At 34.6% G+C, this 17,398-nt stretch overlaps 1 protein-coding gene across 2 annotated transcripts; it reads left to right on the top strand.

The window, feature by feature from the left end:
- Positions 1-539: 539 nt before the first annotated feature.
- Positions 540-16,639, top strand: LOC147078090 (facilitated trehalose transporter Tret1-like). 2 transcript variants are annotated; one of them, XM_085961186.1, is made up of 7 exons: positions 540-1,243; positions 4,948-5,177; positions 10,932-11,255; positions 12,247-12,385; positions 14,136-14,353; positions 15,278-15,478; positions 16,080-16,639. In XM_085961186.1, exons 1-7 carry the CDS (start codon positions 1,180-1,182, stop codon positions 16,350-16,352), a joined length of 1,449 nt encoding a protein of 482 aa, XP_085817312.1. In that variant the 5' UTR covers positions 540-1,179; the 3' UTR covers positions 16,353-16,639. The 2 variants fall into 2 exon arrangements, with proteins under 2 accessions (XP_085817312.1, XP_085817313.1); XM_085961187.1 differs by having other exon boundaries at positions 597-1,243; positions 10,932-11,183; positions 16,080-16,633.
- Positions 16,640-17,398: the final 759 nt, after the last annotated feature.

The raw sequence follows: 17,398 nt of genomic DNA, 5'->3' as shown, positions 1-17,398 counted from the left end.
ATGTGTATATTTAGTGTTTTTTGTATAATGCATCCATTTGAATTATAGAGTTGTCGAATATCGATACACAATTAAAAATTGTATCGTACAAGCACATAATTTTAAATAATAATATTATTTAAGGAAAATAGCGCCGACTTTTTTTTTTACTGTTAGAGCAAATTTATGATGTGTGTTTATCTCACTTATCTGGTCGACTTGCCACGCCGGGCCCCTCCTGAGTCCAGCCCCCTAGGCTAGAGTCCTGTCATCCCCCCCCCCCTCTTTGTGGGGGGCCATGACATGCAGACATCAGCATCCCTACCATATCCTACCTTTACATATTATATTATGTACCTATTTAGATACTTTTGCAATTTTAAAGAGACTTATATATAAATAATTTATTGGTAGATACATACATTTCACGAATAATACCGGTATTCAATAGAACAACCGAAATACCGGTATTGATATTTACATTCGGTATCACTCTCGAATACTTAATGATTTTTTTAGAATTATTCTGCCCATCACTACAGTCTACTTGTAATTCTTTTGATCCGACTAGTGCGGAATTGAATCACTTTTTTTAAATTTTAAGTTGCACTGTGCATATTATTATTATATTATACAACATCAGTATTTTTTGTGATACGGTACCTACTCTTGCGTTCGGTCAACTGATGTGATATTAAACATTTGAAATTGTAAATATCATTGATATAATTAGCATTTTTTATCTATCCAGGAACATTTTGAGTAATATCATCAGAATAACCTTTGGACGATCCACTTCTAAATGAAGTTGTAGTACGTAGTTCTCAGTGTCCAGTATTTGTCTGCCGCGTGTTAATAATTATCCGCGAAACAATTATTATTAAAAATAAAATAATAATAAATGAGTGAAGTTTAGTGTGATAACTGATAAGTATATTATCATAACTATGTGCAGTTAACAAATAAAAATAAATAAAAGACATCTTTAGCTGTATGAAAGATAACTCAATTAATTTGTAGCTATATTACATTCTTTATCTTTCATTTAAAAATGATTATCAAAATATTATTTTTTAAATATTGAAAGTACTTAAATATATATTGTGACCAAGGTAGCAGCTCAGCACCCGCTGCCATTTGATAACCTCTACATCTTTACAGTACTATCTTTTGAGTAGAAATCCAGTAAATACTTACAACATGGTAGAACTTGACGTGGATCCTGGGGGGAGTGTGAAACATCAGTATATTGCTTCATTGTTAAGTAAGTATATTTTGCTTTATTTTATGTATATACATATCTATAAACCAAAGGTTTTAAAACTTTTCCATTTCACGGCGTCATTTAAAACAATCTACGGCGCCCTAAAAATGTATTGCATGTTGTTGTTGTTTGGTGTTGCTTACCTCGCAATTTCTCAAAACATAGAATCAAACTAGGCTCAACTGATCATTGATCAAATAACGTAGATAATTTTCCATCTATTACTATGTTTAGTAATAAATATTCTGTACATACGTAAATGCATACTTTTTTTATTATTTTACTATTTGAAAGGGATATACAAAAAACTTTTCTTTTAAATTGTGATGTGCTCATCCTTAAAGATTCAAAATCTCTTTGCTTAATGTGTTACCTCCTTAAAGTGTACCACCGTCAAACAACGCATAACCTGGCTACCCATACAGGGCGTCACTACTGTACGTATCTAATATTTTTGAAAATATTTTCGGAACCAATTGCTAAACTGTGATAGGTGCTGTTCAAGAACAAACTTTATATTATAAAAGGAGCATTTGAGGTCACTAAAATTGTGGTCATGCATCAGCGTACTGTAATAAGGAATTATTATTTTTCGGTACCCCTGGGGATCGTTCACCAAGCGGACCAGTGTGACGCGGCACATAGTTTTAATACCACTGCTGTAAACCCCACAAGGTAGGGGACCTGACAGGGCTCTAGCTTGGAGGCCCGGCATGGCGAGTGAAAATTTTGACCTAATAGTAAAAAAAATCGCCATTTTCCTTCAATGATGTTAATATTTTTAAATATGCAGTTATACGATGAAATTTTCAAATATGCATACTCGACAATTCCACAATTCAAGTGGACGCATTAAAAAATACAAACAATCGCTAAAAATACACCTTAATTTTACCGCGTACACCATTTTATGGAACACGCTATTGTAGAGGCGTCACACTGCCTAGCGAGCGGGGGCCGCCAAGGATTCTAGCCTGGGGGCCCACTTCAGGATGTGGGAACCATGATCTATCTTTCATTCACTCGAATACTTACAAAGTTAATCATTAGTTACATGATGTTCGTAGCATATTTTTTTTATATGGAAAAGACAAAATACATTAATTATTATGCAATATTAATAAGATCCACGATATTTCGCTAATCATGCTCAGCAAACCGGAGACCGTTGGAAAAAGGACACGTACAAATAAATTACTGCCATATTCTTTAGTCACCAGAGTCTTGGGTCAGGTGGAAAGAATTATCGGAAAAAAACTATCAGGAATGCAAATAATCCAGTTATTTGCATTCCTGAGTGTGATGTAAGTAAATGTTTTTTTTCAATGTGTACCCACTGTGAAACGCGTATCATATGAAACTGCTTATCAATTCATTTTAACATAAATGCTTACAGTTACAAATAAAAATACCAAGGTGCATCGCAAATATAAAAATAGCTGTTTTATTATGAAATAGAGTAATAGTATTATTATTTTGTAGGTAACTATTAAATTTGTAATTTGTTAGTACCTACATATTATTTTCATGCAAACGTTAAAGAAGTGTAAAACAGATAACGCACTAGTATTTGTCTGCTATTTTAAGATTTGAAAATTTTAATTTATTGCAATCCCTAAAATAAGATTCATTCTCGTTCGCACGTAACCTAGCCAGATCAATTTCCCAATTTAATTGATTAAACCGCGCTGAAATCTTCGTACATACTGTAGGCCGTACATACTGTAGACCAATAAATTTGGCAGAGAATTTATCTTACAAACATTCTCAGGTTTCGTTCGTTTTGCAGAGTTAATGTCCAGGTCTGCGAGGCGTATGTGAACACAAGCTTTACAAGTATCCTGCAAAACTTCCTTTAAGTTCGGTGGACTTTAAAATAATATGTAATATTAAATGTGCTCATGATTATTTCGTTAAATTACATTTATCAATATTATAAGTATTACCTATTCTTATGTCGGTTAATGAGACCCAAAGTAGCTACTCCAGAAAGAGGAACGCAGCAAAAAATCACTTAAAAATCTGCTGAAGCACTTACATGAAAATACTAACCTATAACCAGGGCTCGAAATGAACCGGAGCAAACGACTCCGGCTCGTACAATATTCGAGACATCACTCACTTATTGATACATTAATTAAATTCAATTTCAACATTTTCACGGTCTATGGATAGGTATTATATTATACTACATAATAAGGGATTCGTGATAGGTCTTGAGTAGGGAATCCAATTCCGAGCCAAAATCTTGATCCCGGGATTTCGGGATTACAATTTGACGATCCCGGGATCCCGGGACTGGTCCCGGGATTGGCATTTTTTTCCAATACTTAATATTTAATTTTTATATGTACAAATAACGTTGATAAAATCGGTCAAAAATAAATCAAGTAAAATTATGTGTACTAATAAAGTCATTTGTTTAATGTTGTTTATGTTCAATCTTGGAAATACATAGGTTTAATGGAGTAAATAATATTCTAATATTAATAATAATGTGAAAGTAAAACAGTTTTCTTTATTTAAGATAACATAACAAATATAATTTTAATTAAAATAAAAAATAACCTACAATATAAAAAAATAATCTGAATATATGCCCGAATTTATACCAAAGCATCTAGTGTTTCGTAATTTGATCTGGATCTAATTTTGGCATATTTTCAAATTTCAATTGTTGTTATTATTTTAAAAGGAGAGGTAATAATAATAATAAATAATAATAAATAACGTTTTTATTAATGACAAATGCATTAACCTTCGGATGTTACGTCAATTAAAAATAGTTGCCGTAACTATTACCGAGCATTAATACACAAAGATCGAAGAAACAAACTAAAAATAGAATCGAGTGTTGAATTCAGCATTTTATTACATTATTCAAATAGTCAATTAGTGTAATTTTTATTAATGATAATGACAAATACATTAAGAATAATAACATCACATCAGTATTTGATTTTTTTCGGCAAGGGTTATTGTGTCTTCATATTACATTTCATATTTTATGGCATCATACTAATTTAAGCATAAAGTTGAGTCCACACTGTTTGAAAATATTATAATAATTATTTTTTTATTATTTATTTAATTTAAAGTATTTTTTCTGTTATATTTTCGTTTTTATTTTATTTTCCATATAAATTGATAAAAAAATCAATCCCGAAAACTTCGGGATTATGTTTACTAATCCCGGGACTCATAGGTATCGAAAATAGTGCGGGATCGCGGGATCCCGGGATTGGAATCGCTAGACTCTTGAGTGACATGTGAAACACATGTGAATACATTTTTAAATAAAGATGATAATTTAGACTTTGTGCGTGAATGTGTGATACGAGTCTCTTCTTCCGAGGCCTATATTTGACTGAGTCATGACTGAGTTGAACGGAACGCTACAATTATTACAAAATTAACCTCCAGACCAAGGTAAACAAAGCACTAGTTATGGAGAACAATATACTTTTTGTCACTATATGTTAGAGAAGTGAGTTTTTTGTCTTAGGCAGTGACAAAGGTTACCAGCTTACTCGTATATTATACTTGTCAGAAGTTTACATACTGTTATTGCATTTGTCTGCCCAAGATATGTAGGTATATTTTTAAAAAATCAGACATCGAGCGCTCCAAATCGTTAAAACTTTCCATTTAGACTTTAGAGTATAGCCTATAATCCTAAAACCTCATCATGTATCTTATTCTAGTGAGCCTAACGACATTCAGCTATGGCTGTGCTGTAGGCTGGCTTTCTCCATCACTGGCAACACTGAAGGATGTCAATTCACCCCTGGGTAGACCTCTCAACGAAAAAGAGATGTCATTAATGGCATCGCTCATCTGCGTTGGTGCTATGGTGGGAACACCGATTTTTGGAATCGTCACGGACAGATTTGGAAGAAAGATTGCTGGGTTGATGTGCGCTGTCCCTTATACGGTAAGAATTTGAGCCCACACTTTTTTGTATATCAGCAAAATCATCACAGCACTTAAGAATAGTGTTTCTTCATTAAATTTAATTATCGAATACTTTTATATTGTGTATAACATAGCAAAATTTAATTGTAGAATGGGTACCTAACATAAAAAATGCGCCACAGGCAAAAAATCTTTAAAAGGTCAAAATACATTTACAGTAGATATTCATGTTATTCTGGTGTGGATAGCGAATGCATGGAATATTTAAAAATATATTATTATAACAGGTATATAACGATTGTGCGAACAGCGTGCATAACCTTGTTGCGACTACTATATTTCCCAGTGGCGAAGGTGGAAATCTGAGAAAAAGAGCACACTTGTCAGGTATACCATATGAAATAAGAAGATAATACGATATTACAACACACTAATTCAATGAAACTTCAAAAACTCACTGACGACATAAAATTGATGAGTTTACATTAGGTACGTATTTTTCAAAACATTTATACACATCAAAAAATCATCATACACATCGCGATTAAACGTCATAGATTTTTTTTTAATCATTCAATTATTAGGTACATATTTTGGATAAAGTGGAGTCATGACAACAATATTATACGCGAAGGTCTTAGGCTATACGATAGGAGCCTACCATATGTCATACAATTTAATAGACTGCGTGTTACGTGACGTAAAGTCCATACCAAAAAATATCACAATTCCTTCACAAATAATCCGACATTTGTTTACGTCGAGACGGATGACGCGCAGTGGTATATTTTTTAAACCTTTGCAGATGGTTTTGTAATACATTCCTACATATACGACATCAATATGTCAATATGCTACCAAAAAATATTTTTCTTAAGAAGGTAAGCTTTAAATAATTTCCTAGTATGGAGTCTTCGGCACTGATATTTACTGACATAGAGGGTTTCCTACCATGCACCAACGGATAATAAACAATCACCGCTGCTAGAGCATTGTTTCTACGTGGTTTGGTAGGTAGATACTATTGTATACAGTTTATATCGGTACTTACTGCCTAGATTCAAGTTTAGAATTTCTTAGGCGGTTCGCACATCTAAATTCAACATCGTCTGCGGCACAGCAATAAATAAACCTTCTAGGGTCGCCGCACCGATGTTTCATATTTAACCGCGCACATATGCGCTTAGCGACAGTTGCGCGTAACCTCTCGAAATGTCAAAATATACTCTGACTAGTGACCGGCGGACTCGACGTCTATATAGAAATGACCGACTTGTAGCCTATGCGCATGCGTGACCGCAATACTGACGGCTTTGACTCACAGCGTGAATTGCATACAACTTGTTATTTGCAACACTAGATGAAACGTGTGTTTTGTGAATAACAATGACGTCACATATACGTATTCGACATGTTATAAGATCCAAACGTTAAGTTACCATTTTTTAAATTTACTTAGTTATTTTATAGTCGTTGGATATAGATCTATAGCTCGAAACGGCGAAACAGCTGTAAACCACAATAAAAAAAAATGATATTACTTTCGTCTAAGGTTAAAAATTGCCTCTTATGCATTTTTGGTTTAGTACGATATAGAGATAGACAATCTCTACAAAAATGTTTGTATATCTCAGATAGTATTGTTGATATTATAATAGGTAATCTACCTACCAACCTACCGAAGAATAAAACTGTTGTATTGTTTGGGAAAATGAGAACACTAACATAATACAAACATTAATAGTTATGTTATATAATATTATTATATTAGTAGGCATCTACAATCTACATTGTGTACCTACCTTCTCTTCTTGTTCAGTTGAAGTTTTTTTTACACGTGCGTAACAATTCTATTAATATTTTTTTTCTAAAGTCTTTAAAGCTTATCGGAGACATCTGACGGCGGAAATACGAGACATGAAATTGAATAGGTACAACAATAATAATTGAAAACTTACCTTTGACCAATGACATATTAAATGGACGACTCACTTCATACCCGGCGCGCACGAGAAATTGTGCATGAAAGTCATTCACAGATGTATAGGTAGATGTCACGTGACCATTGACGTATCCGTTTCCATTATGCGATACAAGCTTCGAGAATTTATAGTAATATAACCTTTATTGTAATGGCGTATTAGTGTCATGACTCATTGCGTTAGAAACAGATTCTCGGTTACTTACGACTTCTCGGAGATTAGACGCAAGTGAACCCAGCGAATCACAGGCGACTGACTGTCCAATGGTTCCTGTCATTCAATTGCATTGAATAAACATTCATCAATATCTTAAAATGGCATTTTATAAATAATAAATAATACTAACACATGCAAATGGATATCCCATCTTTCTTGGAGTGTTTAGTAGATTTTTTTACAATTTTTAACTAGGCACATTGGCATTTTGTAACATAACAATAACGGTGGAGTCGAAACCTGACAGTCAGAAATTTTGTATGGGCAGACCCAGTGGTGTCGCCAGACCGCTTGCAAGCAGAATGTTCATTTGAGCGTAGGATACCGATATTAAAATATGAATTTCGCCATCCGGCAGACCCGACACAAAGTGAGTGTCATTTTATTTTCTAGATGCTTCGTCCATATTAATGTCATTGCCTTTGACAAAACATAACTAGGTAGAGGAAATTGCTTTATAAAACAAAATATATTATAAACATTTTTTTCTCAGAGTACCTACTGACAGCAGATAGGATATTACAAATTATTCCAAAATAATTTCAATAATATCTATAGTTTCGTCACTGTGAGATAATTATCTCGACTACATAAATAAATAAAAATAAGATATAATCATTGTTGAGGTTATTTTTAATCACGTATTATTATTAATTAGTAAATAATTAATTAATTAATTAAAATCAAGCGGCTCTAGTTCGGACTGTCCATATTTATTTTTCTGTTCCCGATGCGGCTCGCTGCAGGCCTGCTTTCTCAGAATTGTGGAACCAGATAAAATATTTGCTACACAGCTTATATCTAGTTTTGTACATTTATAACATCTAACGGTATTGCAGTAAACTCTTTTTATACACCGTCAGAAGCTGGTTTCGGCCTAATCCTCTATGGGGTTAATTCTGTGTTACAACCAATGGTTCCAAACAATTATTATGTGTTTTTAACTTGCTTGTTACATACATTAGATTGGTTTTAACACCCCTGTTACTGTAATGTCACCTTACGTTACCCATTTAATGGGACTGCAATTATTTCAGTTAATATGCACTGCGTCATCTTTATATTTTGGTTATTTCTAGAATCATCAATATTACATTTAATTAAAATGTTATTATTTTAAAAATCGTTGACATTATCCATAAAATACATTTAATTAGTTGATATCCATCAGATCTCATTTACCTGTCATAAATAATAATTATAAAAGCACATCGCATACAGAGCATAGCATTCCATTGCGAACAAAATAGATAGATCTAAAAGTATATGCGATGAAGAATCATACTCAATAAATTGTGAGAAAGGGATAAGAAAATAAGACGTGAGAATGATCAATATAGTATTATGAATTGTAGGCTGTAAGAATGAATAGAAATAAATACTCGTATGTTTTTAATTAACTTTTGATGCATTTTTGATCATTTTATTATTATCACCTTCTTATTAGACTTATTTATGTCGTCAAAATATGCATTTTCCTTTTACTTACTCTCAATCTAGTACGGTAACTCAAAGTGACATCACTAGAGTGGAACAAATTTATTAGCATATCGTAAAGGGAAGGTTAATAGGATCTATTTGAGTTCTGCAGCATGTTTTAGTTAGATTGTTGTGCAAAATCTTTATTTCGCATGTGCGCGTGATGAAACAGATAATGTAAATGAAAGTACTCCTCGAAAAGTATATAGATAATATACTGCTTGACTTATTACTCCAATCCATAAGGATGGCATTTGTTTTAAAATTAATGCAATAGACATACTTGTCACTACAGTCAATGTACCACCTCAGTGTTAATAACAGTGACATAAAAATGTGTAACAGACAATAGTACTGTTCGGTTATCAGGAATACAGCGGAAAACACATTTTGAAAATAGCCGATAAACTGGATTATTTGTTAGTTTGGGTTAGTTTAGGTTAGGTTAGGTTGGGTTAGGTTAGGTTTAGTTAGGTTTACCTAACAAATAATCCAGTTTATCGGCTATTTTCAAAATGTGTTTTCCGCTCTATTCCTAATAACCGAACAGTACCCAGACAATTATTTTTGTATGATTTTTTTGTTTAAAAATACGATGATTTTTTTTCTTTTCATTACTTTTTTAACAATCTTAAAAACAGGGTGGTACCGCATTCTTAAGTAGTTACCTACCTACAATAAACACGCAGTACCTACAGAAAATACTTTTTATGTTAATTAAAATGGTGCCAATTTAATGTAAATAAAGTGTGTTTACAGAAGAATTAATAGGCAAGAATATCTGATCAATATTTTTAATTGCAATAACAACTTACCAGACACCGTACGAAATGCTGAAGGTAATATTCATATGGATGGTTGTTAGCTATCCTTTTAAACCATTAGTTCCTTGCACTGGATCAAACATTGAAAAAACATAATGCTATACTCCTGTCGGTTCGTGCCCTATCAGAGACAAGTGCTATAATTATTAACTACCCCATAGTGGAAATTAAAATTTTCACCCCTACACATATGGCCTTCCACAGAAATTAAATTATATTAAGACTTTTTAATAGGAATGGTAAGTTAAGTAGGTTCTTCGACCATGTCCGATCCTAATAGGATCATATGGGCCTCCACAGAGTAGAGGTTTGTATTAACAGATATTGTTTTTACGAGAAATGGAAGTCAGCCACTTGCTCAACCTATTAGGTCCATACCCTGACCCACACACATATTGAAAAACAATATGTGTACTTGCCAGACCCAGGATTCGAACCTGGGACCAACGGCATGATAGTCCAACGCTTATGCCGCGCGGCCACCGTGGGCGTATGTACAGTTAAGTAGGTTACTTTATCAAAATTGCTGATTTTATTTCTGTATTTTGCAGAGATAAAAAATAACATCACAAGTTATTGCAATTCTTATAATTATAAGTACCTATAGTTGGTGAAATCACTCTACAATGGAAAAAGAAATTAGATCTTAAATAGAAAAATAATTTTGTCTCATACTTTTTTGTGTGGTCACCCGAGTGACTCTTTTTTTCAAACAAATTGTTTTATATGAAGACAGCGTGTTGGAAAATCCTTCATCTATATTTGATCTCTGACGTCCCGTGATGGTAGGCAGATTGAGCGTCGTTTGGGGGCGGCAGTTACTCGAAGCGGCAAATCGAGGAAAATCATTTGGAATATAATATAGAAATAGCTACATAAACTTAGTAATATTGAAAATATCTTTCCATTAAAATCAGCTCACCGGTTTTATCGGGTTCACGATATCTAGTTTACTTCCGTTGCCCTTCAACGTTCTTGGTGACCAGAAACCAGAGACCACACTTGCAGATTTGCGATTAGTATGATATTTTGTTGCCAATATATCAATACAACACATTTCTTAGATATTGGACTCATGAAAGGATGATAAAAATAATGTATAAAAAAAACGAGGCGGCATTTTGGCCCTGCCTACGAGCGGTATTTTATCTAGGGACGTCACTGCGTCTATACACCCGATTCTGTTTTAGTTGATTGCCTGTAAAGTATTGGAGGTCTGAAAAAATCCTTGTATTAGTATAAATAATTAGAAAACACTTTCTCCTGTTTCAGGTATCTTTTATCCTCCAGCTCACAGCCAAGTCAGTGGCTCCAATGCTGGTCGCCAGATTCGCAGCAGGCATGGGCGGTGCAGGTGGTCTTCTAGTGGCCCCTCTTTACGCTTCAGAAGTGGCCAGCACCCGCTGCCGAGGAAAGCTAGGATCGTTCTCGATATTGGCCATTAATGCAGGAATACTGTACGCTTATATCATTGGCTCATACGTGGGATATTACACGTTTATCTGGGTTCTTCTCGCCGTTCCAGTTACGTTTTTTATCTGCTTTTTGTTTATGCCCGAGACACCATCTTATTTGGTGAAGAAAGGAAAGATTGGGGTGAGTATGTCAACCACAGAACTGATTAATAAATGTAATTCCGATAGGCTATAACCCAATACACTAGGTCATGGCCCCCACATCCTGAAGCGAGCCCCCAGGCTAGGATGTTTGGCCGGGGCCCCTACCTATCGGTGAGGATAAAGGCAGTGTGGCGCACTGCAGTAGCGTTTTCCAAATGGTTTACCTACGCGGTAAAATTAGGTGTATTTTTAAGATGTACATCCATTCCAATTATGGATTTGTTGAGTATCGGCACACAGTTAATAATTACATTGTACGACCAAATTTTTTAATTATAAATATTATTGTAGCCTAATAGCGCCGCAGGCGACTTTTTTAATATTCGAGAAAATTTGTGATCTGTGTTTATCTCATTTATCTGGTCAACTCGTCACGCTGGGCCCTTCTTGAGCCCGGGCCTGTCAGCCCGCCCCCCCCTTGTGGGGCCATGCACTGAGTACATTTTGACGCAGGGTTCTGAATGTGTGGGTGTCCTACGAATATGAACCACACATTATATACATACCATAGCGTGTGAGCGTCAGTGCATAAAACAATAACATCAAATGGATTCATGTTGAATTTTTATGACAAATTATGTTTTGTTCTGCACGCGTCGTTTGCACAATCTGTGCGTCGCGTAGTCACGATCTTTTTAGACCATGCCTCAGCTGAAGTATAGCCTTAACCCATATTCTTCCACACTCGAGATCGATTGTCTGTTTCTCCACACCTGTTAGTTATTTCGGTTCTCATAATTTCTGAGTTCACTGGTGTCAACTCTTTATTGAATAATAATCGCTGGATGATATTGAAATTTTAGTTTAACTACATACTATTAGCTCTGGCCTTTGAGAAATAGTCACATGAGAACCCTCTATTACAATAACGCCAAACCAGATATTTCGGACGCCTCAATCTCACCTAAATGATGTCAGATAATATTATCACTATATATCTAATAATATTATTATTCATTTATTTCTAGGAAGCCACCAAATCTATTGCCTGGTTGAGGGGTGTGCTTGAAGATAGCAGAATTTCCCGTCAAGTATTGGCAAGAATTCAGAACGACCAAACGTTAATCAATCAAAGCAAGGAGGAGATGGCATCCATCAAGGAAATTTGTAGGTCTTATGTGCTTAATTTAAAAAAAAAAGCAAATTTAAACTTACCTACTGTCACCAGACGAAAAAAACCCCTGGTCCGCAGTTTCAAATCACAAATCCACAACCTAATCAAACGCCCCTGAATTAGGGTTCACCTCCCCTGATTTACGAAATAACAATTAGAAATTTCAGGCGACCTTGAATACTGACCGCCGCCCAGGCAGAGTCAAAAATTTCTCGAATAACCCGCACCCCTCTGCCCCTCTCCTGAGCATAATAAATCCCGCCAAAATTAAAAGATGCCTTTTTGAAATATGGTCAGTTCAAACCCGCCCGCACCCTTCTCCTACTGCGCCTTCCGAGCAAAAAAGTGCATCGATCCCTTAAATCTGTGATTTTAGATAATTGTTGGCAGTACAAATTTTCCCGGGAGAGTGGAAGGTGTCGGCGTGGCCCGGCCGGCTCTCCTCCACGCGAAGTGCAAAACCACGCTTGTCTCAATATTATAAATCAGTGAATCTCTTTCCCCGTTATTGTGTTAATAATAACTCATATTACCACCCTCAAAACGAATTGCGTGTCCGATAAAGTGTTTCGGTGTTGATCCCGGCAATGTGCCTAAACGTTAACCCGCCTCAGTGTTAGCTTCAAACAAATTAAAAGTGTTGCAGCAATGGCCAGTAATAATAACGTGTCTTCTCTGTTGTAATCTACAATGCAATCCATAATGTAATATCCGTCGATGTCTGTATAATTTAGTGTAAATAAATCGAGCCTGCGCAGGGCCGTTAAGTCAAAAATAAGATGTGTTTTATATAAATTAAACCCCGTGATGTCACACTCTCAATCGAAATAATACTGAAGAAGGTTCTACCACCGACATACATGTGAGTTCTCCATTCTTCTCGGTATTACTACTTATTTGGAATCAACAAGTTCCATTCAATGTTGTCGAATATGACCCAGAATATTATAATATGATTGGATATTTTCTCAGTGTTTTAGAATAATCGTTCTAATACTCAATGTCTTCATAATATTTGATTGAATATTGTAATAACAGAAATAATTCATTTCGTGTTCGTTGCAATCGGTCTTGTATGTTATTGTTATTATTAATTATGGTTGTTGATTTTGGTTGCTATGGTTTTCTACTCTTATATTTTCTGCCTGTTGCCAGTGCTGCCATCTCTGATGTCACAGTGTGTAGTAAAAATGAATAAAGAAAAGTTACAAAGCTTAGGTATATGCCATTAATTCATAATTTACTTATTTCCGCGAAATTTGACGTCTTGGCCAGGATAATAAATGTGTCCGAAAGAATGGTGAAATGAAATGAACAAACAAAAACATAGTAGACTTTGGTCTCCGGAGAAAAATATGGGTTATTATGACATAAATAATGGCACAACGAGGATTTAGGCTTTAGCTACCATTAACACAGTACACTAAAAGACGTTAACAGATACGGCATTCTTGCCTGGTGACAATACCTAGGTACACCAAGACAGTATGTCTCTTGATGTGTTCGGTACTTTGAACATGCCATGGAAACTTTTATTAGAGAACTTTCGTCAAAACAGTTGATAAAAATCTTATATTCTTTGTTATTAAGTAAAAAATAATGAATTTTCGAGACATCTTCCACTTTGGTTGAGATGGTGAGATTGGTCTTAAAAGTCACAATACGAGAAAACGCATTGAAAATTGGTTCAATAACTTTAAATTGTTATATTAATGACAACATTAACTCATGTTCATTTTTCAGTGCTATCGAAGGTAACCATAAAAGCATTTGTGATTTGCTTTATTCTGGTATCATTCCAAGGCTACATGGGGATGTTTGCAATCATGAGCTATGCATCATCAATATTTGTGGAAGCTGGTGGTAATTTATCTCCAAGTACTTCTTCAATCATCCTGGCTGCCTTGCAACTCTTGGGCGAGTGTATCTCCATTGTGCTGATTGAAAGGATGGGGAGAAAGGTGAGATACTTTTAACGTTGTAAAATGGGTAAACATCTAGAATATTAATCCCCACTTAGCTCATAAGAAACTCAAAAGAAGGTCGTCTAAAGAAAATGGTAAAAAAAACTGGTGAAAGTGAAAAATGGTAAAGAAGAAAACATTTTTTTTAAATACAGTATTTATTACTAGTACTGGTACAAAGCAAGGAGGTTGATCAAGGAGGTTGAGCAAGGAGGTTGAGCAAGAATTTAATATCCATATTTATGAAAAACAAAAATCTGTTAATACAACTTCCACTATGGAGAATATCCTCTGTAGAGACACATAATAAATTAAGTTTCGCCTAATATCGAATATGGTAATTTACTTTCTACTTACTCGCAACCAACCAACTCAGTCTTAGATAAGAATTTAAAATCCAAATATAAAATGATGTAGAACGTTCTTTTCTTATTTTGACCTCAACCATTTTTTTATCATTGTAGTGGGTACCCACAACGTTCTTTATGACTAAAAATATTCCTTCTCTATGGTACAAACTCCTTCACCTTATTAGTGACAAGAATTTTTTGTTCCTATTGTATTATATTTATTTAGTCCATCCCGTCAGTTTAGGGTTTTTACACTTTTTTCAGACTTTTGTAGAAGAATGGCTACAACTCGGTTTAAAGGAAGCCAGACGGGAACTGAGTTAATTTTCTTAGCCGATTTTGACAAAATTCATAAATTTCAAGAATGAAAATCTAACCTAATCTAACAAATAATGCAGTATATAGGCTATTCTCAAAATTTGTTTGCCGCTGGCTTCCCATAAGCCAACAAGAACCGAAGAATGTTTTGGTGGATTGACTAATATATCTATGAGAGTTTAAGTCCACAAAATTTGAAAATTCATCAGCTTAATAAATAACAAATAAAGACATTCTACAATTCTTATTTCAGAGACTATTCATGGCATCCGCAGCGGTTGTATCATTCGGGATGGTCACTCTTGGGACATATTTATACTACAAAGAACACGATTATAATGTTTCACAATTTGGTTGGGTACCACTTTTGGGTCTCTCTCTTGCAGTAATGGTCTTTTCCGTTGGAGTTGGACCAGTTCCATTTGTAATTACTGCGGAGGTTTTCATGATACAGGTATTTTTCTTTCATTATTACTTACTTTACCCAATTACGCTTAGTGTTAGGGCAAAGAGCAAGCACAGGATCGCACCACTTTCATCGGTCCATCGCCACGTTTCGCGCCATGTGAGACCTGCAACGCATATATCACTTTTGTATCATAGCTGCACCGTGAGAGAGGGTCGACTATGGCGACGGAACCCTTGAGGTTGTGCCACAGGGGTAGGTATGGAGTGTCGCACACTCTGCGGGCATACGGGACACAAGTCCAAACCACGTAAAGCATCTCATGATTACTTAAATCACCGAGGACTGCCGTGTCTGTTCACAAACTATTTGTAATTATATTTAGGAAAAGGAAGAACATACGGTGAAAACCCCTAAATCTAATTTGATTAGTAAAGTCTTGATATAGCGAGTCGTTTCCCATTCTCATCTACAAATTTCTTCTCCCCCGGTCTTTATACAATTTTGTCATTATTGTAGCCTATTCTTCAAAAAATATAGTAGTATATAATTATGTAATAGCCTCCTCTACTATTCCTCTATCACTATCATTTTCGATCAAAAAAATATCAGCCATATTTATTTTTAAAATATGGTTTCTTTATTTCAGGTCAGAGGAATCACAACGACTGTAGTCATCCTATGGTTGTGGGTGACCGCATTCATGGTGGCCCAGTTTTACAACCCTGCCGTCACGCTGTTGGGAACGTATGGAACATTTTGGGGATTCGCTCTCATTGCCATGTCAGCGGTACTATTTGCGCTATTCTTCGTCCCGGAGACTAAAGGAAAGCATTTAAATGAAATCCTGGATCTATTCCACAAGAGGAATAACTCTGAAACGCGGCAAAGAGAATCTCCTGAACGATCAGCGCTCATATGACCTTCCATAGTGTATAGGATGTTTGTAATTATAAATATTGTAACAATTATTGTATTTTCTCTAAGTCATGATGACAGTGGATTTGGAAGAAGATGAACTTTAGTTAATAAGAATAAAGGATTATTCAGTAAAATTTTCCAACGTCCTTTTTAAAAGGATTTGTGGTGATAACTTTACTGAGTTATGATATTGAGCATCTATTTACATTCGTACATGAAAACTGTTAATCTTTATTAATACAGTATCAATCAATATAGTAATAAAATAAAAATTAATATTGTTTTGTTGATTTTTTTATTATTATTATGTTTTATAGTATACAGACTCATCTCACATCCACTGCAAAAGGATCACAAGTGCTAAAATCTGTTTTATATGCAAAAATAACCGTAGGATTATATTAGTATATTAGTAGGAGGATAGATTCTAAAAACTATGAATTTGCAGTTATGGTCCTTTTGCATTGGTATATGAGAGACTCTCTGGACGTAAAATTGCTAAGAATACAATTTTTACTAAATATACTACTGTTTTGCTACAATGCTGTCATTGGGACCCATGGCCTGTTTTATTATTAAAGTTAATATGTAAATAAAATAACAAATCATTATTTCAAAACATTTACAACATGGCGTTTAGATAAAAAAATTAACTATAAATAATTACATTAATTAAAGATAAAAAAAACTTTTTATATTCAACGTTTTTAAATTTTCTGTTGAACCATATAAACTAGCTTAAACGATCAAAAATTTTTGTACTCGATAGAAATAGTACTGAAATGACATTTTGACATGTCATATTGATTTCCATAGTAACCCACGTATATATTAATAATTTAGTTGCTAGGACCCCAGACCCCTAGTAACCAATAATGTTGTCGAAATAACTTTTCATACAAAACAGAATAACTGGTTTACTGGTAAAAGACTTAAAGATGGCTAAAAGTATTAAAAAATGCATTGGCATCGTGTTCTGATATATTCTAAAAGTTTCAAATGTCTAGCTAGTCGGGAAGTTAGTTAAAATCGATTGCAAGATTTGTA

This window comes from Rhyacophila brunnea, unplaced genomic scaffold, assembly GCF_057557595.1.
Source record: "Rhyacophila brunnea isolate RB1 unplaced genomic scaffold, BYU_Rbru_1.0 scaffold_12, whole genome shotgun sequence".
Classification (NCBI taxonomy): domain Eukaryota; kingdom Metazoa; phylum Arthropoda; class Insecta; order Trichoptera; family Rhyacophilidae; genus Rhyacophila; species Rhyacophila brunnea.
Note: the sequence above shows the minus strand (reverse complement) of the source record. Positions and strands in the feature narration are given on the sequence as shown.